This window comes from Callorhinus ursinus, unplaced genomic scaffold, assembly GCF_003265705.2.
Source record: "Callorhinus ursinus isolate GAN/ISIS: 27379988/994484 unplaced genomic scaffold, GSC_fseal_2.0 scaffold7, whole genome shotgun sequence".
NCBI classification, from domain to species: Eukaryota; Metazoa; Chordata; class Mammalia; order Carnivora; family Otariidae; genus Callorhinus; species Callorhinus ursinus.
In genome coordinates, this window is record NW_027397069.1 from 54,539,694 (window position 1) to 54,552,298 (window position 12,605).

General features: G+C 47.2%; 2 protein-coding genes across 3 annotated transcripts in view; one reads left to right on the forward strand and one right to left on the reverse strand.

Annotated features, from left to right (window-relative positions):
* RCBTB1 (RCC1 and BTB domain containing protein 1) overlaps positions 1–12,372 on the reverse strand; it is a 79,430-nt gene extending 67,058 nt beyond the window's left edge. The window contains exon 1 of the mRNA XM_073894594.1: positions 11,865–12,372. The gene's annotated coding sequence lies outside the window, so the exon portion shown is untranslated. The remainder of the gene's footprint in view (positions 1–11,864) is intronic.
* ARL11 (ARF like GTPase 11) lies at positions 5,165–6,848 on the forward strand. 2 transcript variants are annotated; one of them, XM_025874943.2, is made up of 2 exons: positions 5,165–5,323; positions 6,135–6,848. In XM_025874943.2, the coding sequence occupies exon 2, from the start codon at positions 6,153–6,155 to the stop codon at positions 6,699–6,701; it is 549 nt and encodes a 182-aa protein (XP_025730728.1). In that variant the 5' UTR covers positions 5,165–5,323; positions 6,135–6,152; the 3' UTR covers positions 6,702–6,848. The 2 variants fall into 2 exon arrangements, with proteins under 2 accessions (XP_025730728.1, XP_073750697.1); XM_073894596.1 differs by having other exon boundaries at positions 5,236–5,323; positions 5,992–6,848.
* Positions 12,373–12,605: the final 233 nt, after the last annotated feature.

A 12,605-nucleotide genomic window follows, 5' to 3' on the forward strand; every position in this document is an offset into this window, starting at 1 on the left:
AATGGGCTCTGATGTAGAATCTACAGAGCGGTCCATTCCTACTGACCATGTTCCCACTGGATAGGCAGTACTGGGCCCGCCGGAAAGGCCTGGCCCCTGCCCCAACTATGGGAAGCCCTATGCTTCCTAAGACTCTGTCATGGCCTTGCACACTGACTACCCCAGGATGGACTCTTGTAAAACTCCCAAGGAAGGCAAATTCAGATGATGACCCAGAGACACTCTTCAGTTTATCTTCATCTAATAATGGCAATGTTCCTCCTCATTTGTGCTTGCTTCTCAGTGTTTGTACTGATCACTTTTTACATGTATTTATCTAAGAAATAGTTGACAAAGTGATAGAAAATTGAGAATAAAAAAGAAAAAAAAACTAGGCTGGGGCAAATTACTTAATCTTTTGTAGCCCCAGTTTCTATATTATAAAAGGGGACCAAAAAAGTCTTACCTCCCAAAGCTGTTGAGAGGAGCAATGAAACAAACGTAGACATCGTGTATGATACAGATTAGGGGCTCAATCGATGACTGCTAGGTCTTTAAAATCTCAATAAGATAATTCCCTTAGTGTGGGAGTATGTGTGGGAGTGTGACTGTTGTGGCGTGTGTTTGTATATATACGAAGTGTGGTAAGGGTAAAGCAGGGACAAACCACACCGGGTAGGGTCATGGCAGATTCCAGAGAAGGCAACTTTTGAGTTCTTACAGAGAAAATATGGAGTGTGACAAGTCGTAGGAGGCCCAGAGGCCTGTGAGCTGCGGCAGAATCACACATTTGGTAAACTGGAATATGCCTCTTATATATGCTTTTCATATCTTACTACAGAAAATTTCAAAGGTATGCAAAATGGAGAGACTAATATAATACACCCCTGTCTACCTGGCTTTGACAATTATCAATTCAGGGCCAATCTTGTTACATTATATCCCAAGCTACTACTTCTCCATTGCTAGATTATTTATAAGCAAATCTCAGAATCATGTAATTTCATCTATGAATATTTTAGCATTATGCTTCTTGTATTTTCTTGTGGCCTTCTCATTATTTAATAAAATCTTAAAAAAAAAAAACCAAAACGGTAAGTGTATCTGATTTAGTATATATACTAATGTGGAAAGATCTCATAAACGTTCAATGTGAAAAGCTACAGACATCACAATTACGTTTAAAAGACACAAACAAAAAACAAACAGTAAAATAGATGTGTGTGCTTCAAAACATGTAAGTATATATAGAAAGATCACTGCACAAATGTGTGTCAAACTGCTAATCCTGATAACCTCATAGGTGGGGAGTAGTGATTTAAAGGGTGAACTCAGGGCACCTGGGTGGCTCAGTCGATTAAGCATCTGACTCTTGATTTTGGCTCAGGTCATAAGCCCAGGGTGGTGAGATTGAGCCCTGTCTTGGGCTCTATGCTCAGCGCAGAGTCGGCTTGAGATTTTCTCTCTCCCTCTCCCTCTGCCCTTCCCCCTCTCACTCTCACTCTTTCTTTCTAAAATAAATAAATAAAGGGCGCCTGGGTGGCTCAGTTGGTTAAGTGACTGCCTTCGGCCCAGGTCATGATCCTGGAGGCCCCGGGATCGAGTCCCACATTGGGCTCCCTGCTCGGCAGGAAGCCTGCTTCTCCCTCTGACCCTCTTCCCTCTCGTGCTATCTCTCATTCTCTCTCTCTCAAATAAATAAATAAGAGCTTAAAAAAAATAAATAAAATAAATAAATAAAATCTTTTTTTTTTTTAAAAAGAGTGAACTTAAGGGGCACCTGGGTGGCTCAGTCAGTGAAGCATCGGACTCTTGATTCAGGCTTAGGTCATGATCTCAGGGTTGTGAGATCAAGCCCCGCGGTGGCTCCACTTTGGGCACGGAGCCTGCTTGGAATTCTCTCTGTGCTCCTTCTCTCTCTCTCTCTCCCTCCCTCCCTCTCAAAAAAAAAAAAAAAAAGAGTGAACCTAAGAATTTTGTCCTGTAGGCATTTACATCGTTTGACACTCAAATGAGAGACAATATATTCATCATTACTTATGTAATTCTGTTTATAAAAAGAAGAGAATCGAAGCACTTTGCTCGTTGCTGCCCAGAGTGACAGGAACTCATGTGGGAAACATAAAGAAGTTTCAAGTGCAGATTTGAGTTTCTAGCTACGAAGTGACCTTCCAACTTCCTTTCTAATCAAGTTTGTTTGGTTTTTTTTTTTTTTCCCCTGCCAACTAAAAATACACTACCCAGTTCAGGAGCCTCTGCTGACTGAATAGCAGCGGCTGCCAAGGCCCTACTTTGCATATTGAAAGAACCTTGGAGGATAAACAGCAGCAGCTCATGTCCGCCGCGGAGGCACGGTGGGAGCTCCTCACACTTCTGTCTTGGCCTCCGCATCACCGTCCCGGCACATTTTCAGGAGACGGTCTCTGGCCACTGTTGGTTTTTCCCCCTTAGCGTCCGGAAACCTCCTGCAAATGCTGTAAGAGCGTTAGTCGGTAGTGGAAGCTTCGGTGCAGGGCTAACATCCTTCAGCTCTTTCTCGGCTCATTGTTTCAGAAAGCACATCACCAACTGCTAGTTCCTTTTCCTCTTGTGTTTTTTGGTTTGTTCTCTTTTGTTTTCAGAAAGCACATCACCCACTGCTAGTTCCTTTTCCTCTTGTGTTTTTTGGTTTGTTCTGTTTTGTTTTTGAGAGAGAAAGAAAGAGATACTATTTCTGTTTGGAGGGAGACAGGGCAAAGAGAGGCAGGCAAGGAAATCTGCACCCCCCCCCCCGACTTTTCCAGGTTCCTCATTTGGTTATAAGGAGGTGGCGATAAAACAAAACAAAACAAAAAACCAAAACAAAACAAAAAAAGAGATGGTGTTATCAATAAAATGGAAACTAGAAATAGAAAAGTTCTGGAAAATGAGCTGTGCTGTAGCTGTAAAACACTCACAAGGCACTCAAAGTGGTAATGATTCTAAATACAATTTATAATGCAAAATAAAGACAGTTTAAAGAGTCTGCAATATATTCTGTATGTAATTCTGATACACGATGTCCTAGTCTTCACGTACAGGAATGATGCTGACCACTCCCATTCATATGATATACAGATGCATTTCGAAGAGTTTTTTTGAAAAATCATGTGATCGGGGCGCCTGGGTGGCTCAGTCGGTTAAGCGTCTGCCTGTGGCTCAGGTCATGAACTCAGGGTCCTGGGATGGAGCCCCTGCAGCAGGCTCCTTGCTCAGCGGGGAGCCGGCTTCTCCCTCTCCCTCTGCTGCTCCTCCTGCTTGTGCTTGCTCTCTTTCTTCTCAAGCAAATGAATAAAATCTTTAAAAAAAAATTAAAAGTCATGTGATAGACTGTACAAAGTTATGCTTATAGCTGCTCAATAAAAATTGTCCTATAAGATATTGTCCTATAAGATATTCGAGCTGAACTAAACTTTACAGTACCTAGTCCAACCTTTCTTCTCAAGTCAGTGGCTTCTTCAGCTCCTGTCCACCTCTCGCCGTCCTCAGGGCTCACGCAGAAGGAACCAGGAGCAGAGTGATAGCAGCACTGCCCCCTTGGCTCCCAGGCCCCAGACCCACATTATCCTTGGCATCTGTGTCCTTATCCTCGGTGCATCCCAATCCTCCTGTCAATCAAGTCCTGGCAGGATCCCCATGGATTCATCAGCTGGACAGGACTGAGTCTCAGCTTGGTCTGATTGCCCTGCCCCACAGATTAGACGGACAAGCCCTCCTCCAGACAGTTCTTTAGTGCTTGGAGACTGCTCTGGGGTAATGACAAAGATTCTTTGCTTGGCTAAACTTTAGTCAGGCTCCCGAACCTTCTTCTAGGCTCATCTGTGCACTTCCTCGTAAAATCTCGTTTTAGCAAGAACCCTGCTATGTGTTAACCAGAATGCCCTGCCCTTAATATCTGATCACCTCAATATCTGATCGTATTCCTCAGCCCTACCTTCCCCCAGGTGACATCTGGTCACCTGGCTTGCCTTCAGCAAGAATCCTGTTAGAGGTCAGTTTAGCCAGAATCTCCCCTGACCCCTGATGTTCCCTCTCATACTTTTCCATCGGCTAACCCCCACCCTTGCCGATCCTTGGGTCTAAGTCCCACTTGCCCAGGCTGGCTGCAAAATGACCCCGCAGAACTAAGCAACAGTAACAACACAACACAGTGGGGTGTGTACATAACACACTCTGTGTTTTCCTAACCACTCCCTCCTGTTAAAATACCCTGGCCTAAGAAAAGCAACGACATTTACAACAGGCTGTTTGCTCTCTATAAAGCACTTTCTAGGTGAGTAGCAGACACGCTAAAAGAGGAAGAGATGAATAAATTCCAGCAAGATCTTGAGCAAATTATTTACTCTGAGCCGCTTTTTTTATTTGTAAAACAGGAGAGTCATAAACCCCCAACTCAGTTCTTGGCATTCTTTTTTGTTTGTTTTATTTTTTTTAAAGATTTTATTTATTTGACAGAGAGAGCCACAGCGAGAGAGGGAACACAAGCAGGGGGAGTGGGAGAGGGAGAAGCAGGCTTCCCGCCGAGCGGAGAGCCGGAAGCGGGGCTCGATCCCAGGACCCCGGGATCATTATCTGAGAGGAAGGCAGATGCTTAACCGACTGAGCCACCCAGTCGCCCAGTTCTTGGCGTTTTAATAAAATGATGCATGGGAAAGCAAAAAGCACCCCACAAATGTGACTGGTTCCAAGAGCCAAATCACTGGAGCTGCAGATGCCAATTAGTGAGCTGCAGAGTCAACGGCTTCTGATTGGCCATAATTTTTTTAAAAATTACGTTTTCTGGAGGTATCATTGTTTGCTGGGAAAAACATGATGACATGGCCGAAAAAAAAAATTAAGCAGTAAGTTTAACTGCGCAGTTCCACCACAGTGACACAACTATTAAATTTTTACCGTTTACCTTCAACATAGTTACTATTTTTTAGAGGGTTTTAATCATACTTAGGCAGTTTTTAAAAGCCTGTAGGGTCCAAGCAAACAAAAGAATCTCCAGGCTCCAGAAAAAAACAACAACAACAACAACAACAACAACAAAAAAAAAAACCCAAACCCAAAAAACCATGAAGTCATGTGTTCTGATCTGCTAAGAAACGGAGCTGGTGCGGGGCTTCGCCGGGCTGGGGACATTTGCACGTCCCGTCCGCCCCGGGAGCACAGCTCCGGCCCCGCCCACCTGGGGAAGGAAGCGGAAAAGGGGAACCGGCAGCAGCCCCCTGCAGTTCCTTCTCTTCTAGCCCTTGGGACGCTACCGCCACGCGGAAAGCAGTTGCGGGCGAGCGGACTGCCACAGAGGAGGAGCTTTCGGCCGCAGCCTAGTAACACCGAGGTAACTTTACTTGCCCTCTTCCCCCGCCCGCGTGAGGAATGAACGCCGCCTGTCTTTTATTTTCTTCCAGGGGCAGCCGCAATATCCCCGCCCCCCCCCCCCGGGGGAGAGATGTCCCAGCCACGTGTACCCTAGGGTGGGAACAGGGGTTTGTTTTTAAAATTTGGGCTTTTTAAAAGAAAAAAAAAAAAAAATAAAGGTGAGTCGTGCTCTGTAGGCAGTTTACCTTGATAAGGCAATGGAGGAAACCACTTGGCTGTGACTTGTAAATGTGTCCCCAGGCCACCGTATCTGGAATAGCCACTGTTTGCAGGACGCAGTGCTGGTCCTGAGGGGAGCTCCAAAGGCAGCCGACTGCCCTCTTCACTTGGTGCACTGAACTGGAGCTAGCTTCCACTTTGGGATTAAGGCTTATAGGAAGAAAATAGAGGCGGGAAGCCACAGACTTGCCAGAACTGAAGACATCTTTCGGTCATTCCTACCGAACTGGGTTATATCTAACTGGAACTTCCTTTTGCCTCTTTGCTTTTACTACCAAGGAAGGTGAGCCCACGTTGGCTGTCTTCCAGGAAGCCCTACCCTCTTCTCTGATGCAGCCCCCTTCTCCCCCTTCCCGAGATAGATCAGCTTGGGGTGACTCATTTGCCCTTACTTCCTGGCCCTTTCAGAGCCCAGGCCTGTGTTTGAAACCTGACATTGTAAAAGACACTTCCTGCTTTGGGAGGAGAGGCTCTTCTTCCATGTGCCTGCGTGAATTTGTGTTCCTCCCGAAAAGAATGGCTGATGTGTGCACCTGGCCTTTCTCCCCTAGGGGTTAGCAGTGGCCACCATGGGTTCTGTGAATTCCCGAGGTCACAAGGCAGAAGCCCAGGTGGTGATGATAGGCCTCGACTCAGCTGGGAAGACCACGCTCCTGTACAAACTGAAGGGCTACCAGCTGGTGGAGACCCTGCCCACTGTTGGTTTCAACGTGGAGCCTCTCAGAGTCCCTGGGCATGTGTCTCTGACCATCTGGGATGTAGGGGGGCAGACCCAGCTGAGGGCCAACTGGAAGGACTACCTGGAAGGCACGGATGTCCTCGTGTATGTGCTGGATAGCACAGACGAAGTTCGCTTGCCCGAGGCGGTGGCTGAGCTCGTGGAAGTCCTGAATGATCCACACATGGCCAGCGTCCCTTTCTTGGTGCTGGCCAACAAGCAGGAGGCGCCCGATGCTCTGCCGCTGCTTGGGATCAGAGACCGGCTGGGCCTGGAGAGATTCCAGGACCGCAGCTGGGAGCTCCGGGCCTGCAGTGCCCTCACCGGTGCTGGGCTGCCCGAGGCCCTGCAGAGCTTGAGAAGGCTCCTGAAATCTGGCTGCCACTGTGTCTCCACGTGAGCGCAGGTGCGGCAGGGGAGTGGGGAGAGCAAGAAGACTGGACCCGGGCAGAGCAGCATGCCTTTGCCCATACGAACTGAAAGAAGCCGCTAGTCCTTGAGAATCTTAAACTCATTTTGTCAAACAAGACGTCCTTCTGTGCTTGGACAGGATATTTTCTTCTTGGGGCTTATTGTCACTAGGGTTTATGCTGAAAACCAACTATTCTTTGAATAATAATACTCTAAGGGGAAAAAAATGCCTCAACACACTTCCTTTAATAACATTACCAAGGGTGAACTGAGCAATTGTAATAATAGAACAATGAATGGTTGCATTACAATTAAGACCTAAATTTACAGAGGGAAAGAGGTTTCAAAATCAGATTAGAATATCATCTGGACATGGTCACGATCTTAGGAGTGATTTTTCCCTGGTGCCCCTGGGTATGTGCCACAATCACTGTGAGTGCAAGCTGCCAGGGCTAGCAGATTGGAGTAGGTGACTCTGCCCCCACGGAACCTTGGGTTTAGAAGTTCGCTGGGGCATTTGGCCCTTGGCAAGAGGCTGGGAGTTAAAGCCTTCCAAAATTTATCCTTGTCTCTGACCCTGATGAACTCTTCTCCACCTTTTATCATCTTGTATTGGTCTTTCTCTAAAACGCTTCATTTTTATCTTTTTTTTCTTTCTCTTTTCTCCATACAGCACATATCTTTCCTTAAAGATCAGATTAATGAAAGATTTCATTCATTTATTCATTCATATAATCAACAAATATGTAGAGCATTGAATTTGGGCAAACAGCACTGAGTTTTTAGTTATGAGCCAGGCCCTTGAGATGGGAGGTGTGGATTTTGAAGAATACATGTAACAAAAATGCTTCTTTCTCATTATTAACAGTAAAAAAGAAAGTTGAACATAGCATCCTACAAGGGTTTTCAGGTGATCTTTACCTAGGAACCATTAAGCTCCTGAAATTATTTGCAAAATGTTATGCTTTGAGCCTTTTTGGTGGGGGGGGGGAAGAAGATCCATAACTGATCCATCAGACTTTCAAAGGCTTTTGTGACTCCCAGAAGTTAAGAATCACTGATCTGGTCTTATCTATCATCCAACGGAGGAATACTTTTTATAGTCTGAGCTTTTTAATGGCAAGCAGCTCATATTTGACACCTGCTCTCATGTTAAACAGCTCTACATGTTGGCTATTCCTACTCTGGGCTAAAACCTTCCTCCTTATGGATGGTGGTTCTCCCCTCTCTGGAGTGACACAGTATAAATGGGCCCTCAACACTCTTCCGACATCTGAGATCCACTAGGTCTTACCCAAATTCTTCCTTCTCACATCAGGTTAGGCACGCTAAGTTCTTTCCACTACTTGTCAGTAGATAGGTTTTCCTGTGTCAGGCACAGGAAAGTACAAAGATGCAAAGACAGATTGGGCAAGGCCTCAGGCCTCATGGAGCTCTGCTTGGGGAAGCAGTAGAACAAATCTCCCATAAAAAAAGCAGATGGAGGCTCAATTCAGCAACTGTTTATTGAGCACTTCCTGGGGTCAAGTTCTGTGCTCGGTGCTTTCCATAGTTATCTCTAATTCTCTCAATTCTGCAAAGTAGGTATCATTCTCATGTTGCATAATTAGAAGCTGAGGCTGGGGGAGGTTCTGACTTGCTTGAGGCACAGAACTATTAAGTGACATATCTGGAATTTGAAACCTGGTAGGTCTAGCCCAAATGATGCCTGTATTCTTCCACAACATCATGTTTCTAGCAGGTTGAAGCCAAGGTTGAGCTTCAGTCAGCTGATGTGATGAGGGAAGCAGTCGAGTCAGATGAAGAAGACTGCTTGGAAGTATGAGGGGGAGTGAAGGAAGGACAAGTAAGCTGTTGTGGGGTGAGGGGTGGATGCGGGGGATGTATTATAATAGGAAACAAAACTGGAAAGAACTTTTAAGTCCAAGCTGGGGAAGATTTGGACTTTCGTAATCCGGATTTGGCTCAGGGAAGTGAAACCAGTGGACTTACCATTTAGGAGGATAATTTAGTGGCTGTGTAGGGTGGGCTAAAAAGAAGGGGGACACTGGAGTCAGGCAGGCAGGGAGACCAGCTAGCTGCCTTCGCAGTAACAGAGGAGAGGGGAGAAGAAAGAGGAGAAATTGAAAGCCATTTTTGAGGGAAAAAGCTGAGAGAAGAACAAGTTGAAGATGGTGTTAAGATTTTGAGTGTATGTGACAGGAAGGATTGGAATGACCTGAGAAGGTGGACACAGGAGGAACGAGTTGGGATGGGGCCGGAATTGGTGGGCTCTGGTCTTAAAGTGCTGGGTATGGACGTGTTGATAGCTTCTTTCAGATTGTTCTATTACCTGCAGTCCCTGAAATACCGAGTACCCTGCTGGATGCATCAGCTGGTTCCCACACACAGAGGCTCCTTTCCCTCCTGATGTGTCAGTTTTTATCATGAGCTCATCTTTGGTATGATTTGTTTTTCCTGTGTGACCCCCAAGTGCCCTGCGTTGTGACAATGTTTCTACACAGAGTGGTTTCACATTAGTGTTGACTAGGCTCCTGGAGGTTTCAACTGTTTTAGATCAAACATTATGTTAATTTCTCTGCTTGGGGCTCACGGCCTCACAGGTGGCATCGATGTGGGTTCTGTGCCCATTCATGGCACAGGCCCTAGGCATTCAGTTTCTGACACGTGACTTTTCTTTTGCACCCATGACCCAAAAAGACCATTTACTTCTTCATACTTTCCTGAGCTAGTGAATACCATTTCCCAATCCCCTTTTTAGGGAAGGGGCATCTCTTTGATGCTCTTGCTTTTCTCTTGAGCTCAAATCAAAATTTTCTCTCTTCCAAGCAAGCCTAAGGCCATACCTCCTGTTCTCATACAGGTGTTATAACCTTAGCCCGGTCCCTAGAGCCTAACCTTGGCTTCTCTAGTATCTCCGTGGGCTCCAGGCTCCCAGCTTACACTTACCGCCTTTGACTGTGGTTTTGCTCTTCATTTCTGTCACTTGATATCCTTTCTTTTGTTCAAGGACAGCATGTATTAAAATGCAATTTTTTGGTGATAGTTTACCCAACATTTCCATCCCTCTGTAATAGGCAAGGGTCCATCTGCTATGGACTGTCTTTCTGAATGTCCTGAACTGTTTTGATATGTGGCAGGGAGATCTGTACTTAGGAAGATGGCTTGGGTAGCTGACTTGGGGTGGAGAGGGGGTCCTAAAGCAGGGAGGCAGGGTAGAAGGTGACCAGGATGTCTTTTGACTGACATGCACGCTCTTGCCACCCCTGGGGCAAACAGACATCCTGTCACTGCAGAAGCCATCACGCTGTGGGCATCTGTTTCCTTTCTCTTGACAATTGTCCGTCTCTTTTCTAACATCAGGATGCACCAAGATCTTGTCCAGCTCTGAGAGCGTTCTCCTTGCTTGGACCAAACAGAATGGACAGGGGGACCAGTAGATAGTGTGTGACGACAGCCCCAAATCCTTGAAGGCAGATGTGCTCTTAACAAGCCCCAGGAGCTCTCCTCTCATCAGCACCCCCTTGGATAAGATTTGGGAAGAAGGATAACAAAACAAAATATCCTAAGAACCGTGCCCATTAGTGCTCAGTTGGTGTTGACCAGAACTCCTTGCTGGTCCCTGCTTGAAGGGATTGAATGCCAAATCAGTCACAGAATCACCCAGCAGGTGAGTTGTGGAATGGGAACTATACAACTCTCTGGACAGAAGGTGGAGTTTGAGAGCCTCAGAGTCCAAGGGCAGCCTGCCAGCCTTCAACCTCCCCAGCTTCTGAGACGTTTGACTCGTGTGAGTATGGGAACGCCATGGCATGCAACGCCCCCCCAGCACCTTCCTGGGATTTCCCATGCCCCTCTGTGCATGTGCTCTGGCTCTTCAAGCTTCCATGTCAGCAGGCAGTCCTGTAGTTACATGAGTGATGCTAGCTAGCTGTGGCAGCAGGCCTCTGGGGTCACACAATCTTAGGGAAGCCTCCTGAACCCCAAGTGTCTTTTAGGCTTAGGATGTTTTCCTGTTTGAATCTTGCCCACGATTTTAAGGCTTTCAGATCCCACCTTGCAGGAAGCTCTGCCCGTATGCCTCAGCCCATGCTCATCCCCTTCCTGAACTCTCCTGGTGCTGGCCCACTTGTTAGTGCCTGAATTGGGGCTGTTCTACACCTGGGCACATAGTCTCTCCAAGGATGGTCTAAGTTCCTAGGAGTTCAGGGGATGCCTTACACCCTTTGATCCTCTTCAAAGCCTATAACGATATTAGGTACTGAGAGCTGCTCATTAAATAGCTGGGTGAATAATGAATAACTGCTTAAAGCTATTGAACTGGGTGTCATGGCGGGGAGTCCCCAGGTCCTCTGAACTGTCCAGAGTGAAATCCCCAAATGAGAACTCTAAGAGGCTCATTAGCTCGAGAGCCAAAATGGCAGCACGAACCTGTACTTCAGGCATCCTCTGTAGTAAAGATAACAGCAAAAAGTCATACATGCTCTTTCCGGAACATGTCATGCTCAGAACCACCTGACTTGTAGTCTGAGTAGGAGAGTGAATGCTAAGTGGGGACCTAGTGAGGTATGGCAGGGGGCCGCCGGGGAGGCCAAGGCCCTGGAGGTAGGTGGCCAGTGAGAGCACGCGCAGGGCCCAGAGCCAGTGCCCGGGAGGAGGCCAGGTTGCTCTCCTGCCCAGGCAGGGGCCCTGCCTTGCCCACTCCAGGGCTCCCATCCTTCCTTCTGCTTCCACCCTAACACTGGTGGTGCTGGAGGGAGGCTAAGACTCCATCCTTTCTCAGAGCCTTCCCTGAAGACCACGGGGAAGCTAGCCTTGCCTGCCTGGAAGCAAAATGACAATAGGTCCAGGCTAGCCCTTGCAAGTGGGAATCACACTCCCTTTGCTGCTGGCAACTGAAGGGTAGGGCAGTCAGTAGTCAGTAGGGTAACCTCAGCCCTTGCTTCGCCACCTGAGGCAGGCCAGGGCCCTCCAAGGCCATGGAAGCGGGAGGTAGGGGGGCAGATGGAAGGGTTTCCCTCCTGCTCTTCTGTTCAGAGAGATACATATTCATATTCACACACATATACACATTACAGAGCTACAAACAGGAAATCTTAGGAAAAAATAAATCATGCTTTCTGGTTTGTTTTTTAAATGGTGCTCTCCTTACCTGAGAGGTACTTTGCCTATTCCAATTCCCCACACCTTTCAGATCCATCAAGCTCCCATTAATCCCCGAGAGTGAGTGAAGGAGCAGCAATGTGCACCAGTGGACGTGGCTATAAATGCAGGACAGCAGGTGTCTGTTTTCTTCTTAAATTAAAATGCCTCTGTTCTTTTTTACTGCGAACACTGTGTACAGTGAGAACCGTTCCAGTTTGGAGAGCTGATTACCCATCTGAATATGAGGCTGAGTTTCTCCCTTTCTGACTCACGGATTTTAAAGATTTTTCTCCTTCCTCTCTTGGTCAGAATCAATCCTCTGGTGAAAGTGAACCACAGGGGTTGGTTTTGATTTGGTTCTGCTGTGGTTTTCAGTTGTCTGTCCTCCCCGGTCTACACACGCACATCCGCCTGCGGGGCTGGGATAGTTGTGTCCCTCCAAGTGGACCAGGCGCCCATGCCCCACACGTGGGTGAGCCAGGACCTTGCCTTTCCTTCTTGTTCTCAAGGATTTAGAGCACACATCAACACCTCAAGTATTCCCAACCCAGCCTCGGGTGGGGTGGTGAGGTCCCCTCACAGAAGACTTGCACTTTCCTCAGAACCAAGATGATGCAACTCAGTGGGGTGAGTGGAGAATGGGCAGGGGGAGGAGGGAAGGTGGGGCGGAGCCCTCCCTTCCAGAAGCCCCAGGTCCGGCCTTCAGACAGATGGAAGTCAAATAGGAATGAGGAGTTGTTTAGTCTGT

Excerpts from the sequence above, each read along its gene's own strand:
- ARL11 (XM_025874943.2), top strand. The coding sequence starts at position 6,153 with ATGGGTTCTGTGAATTCCCGAGGTCACAAGGCAGAAGCCCAGGTGGTG.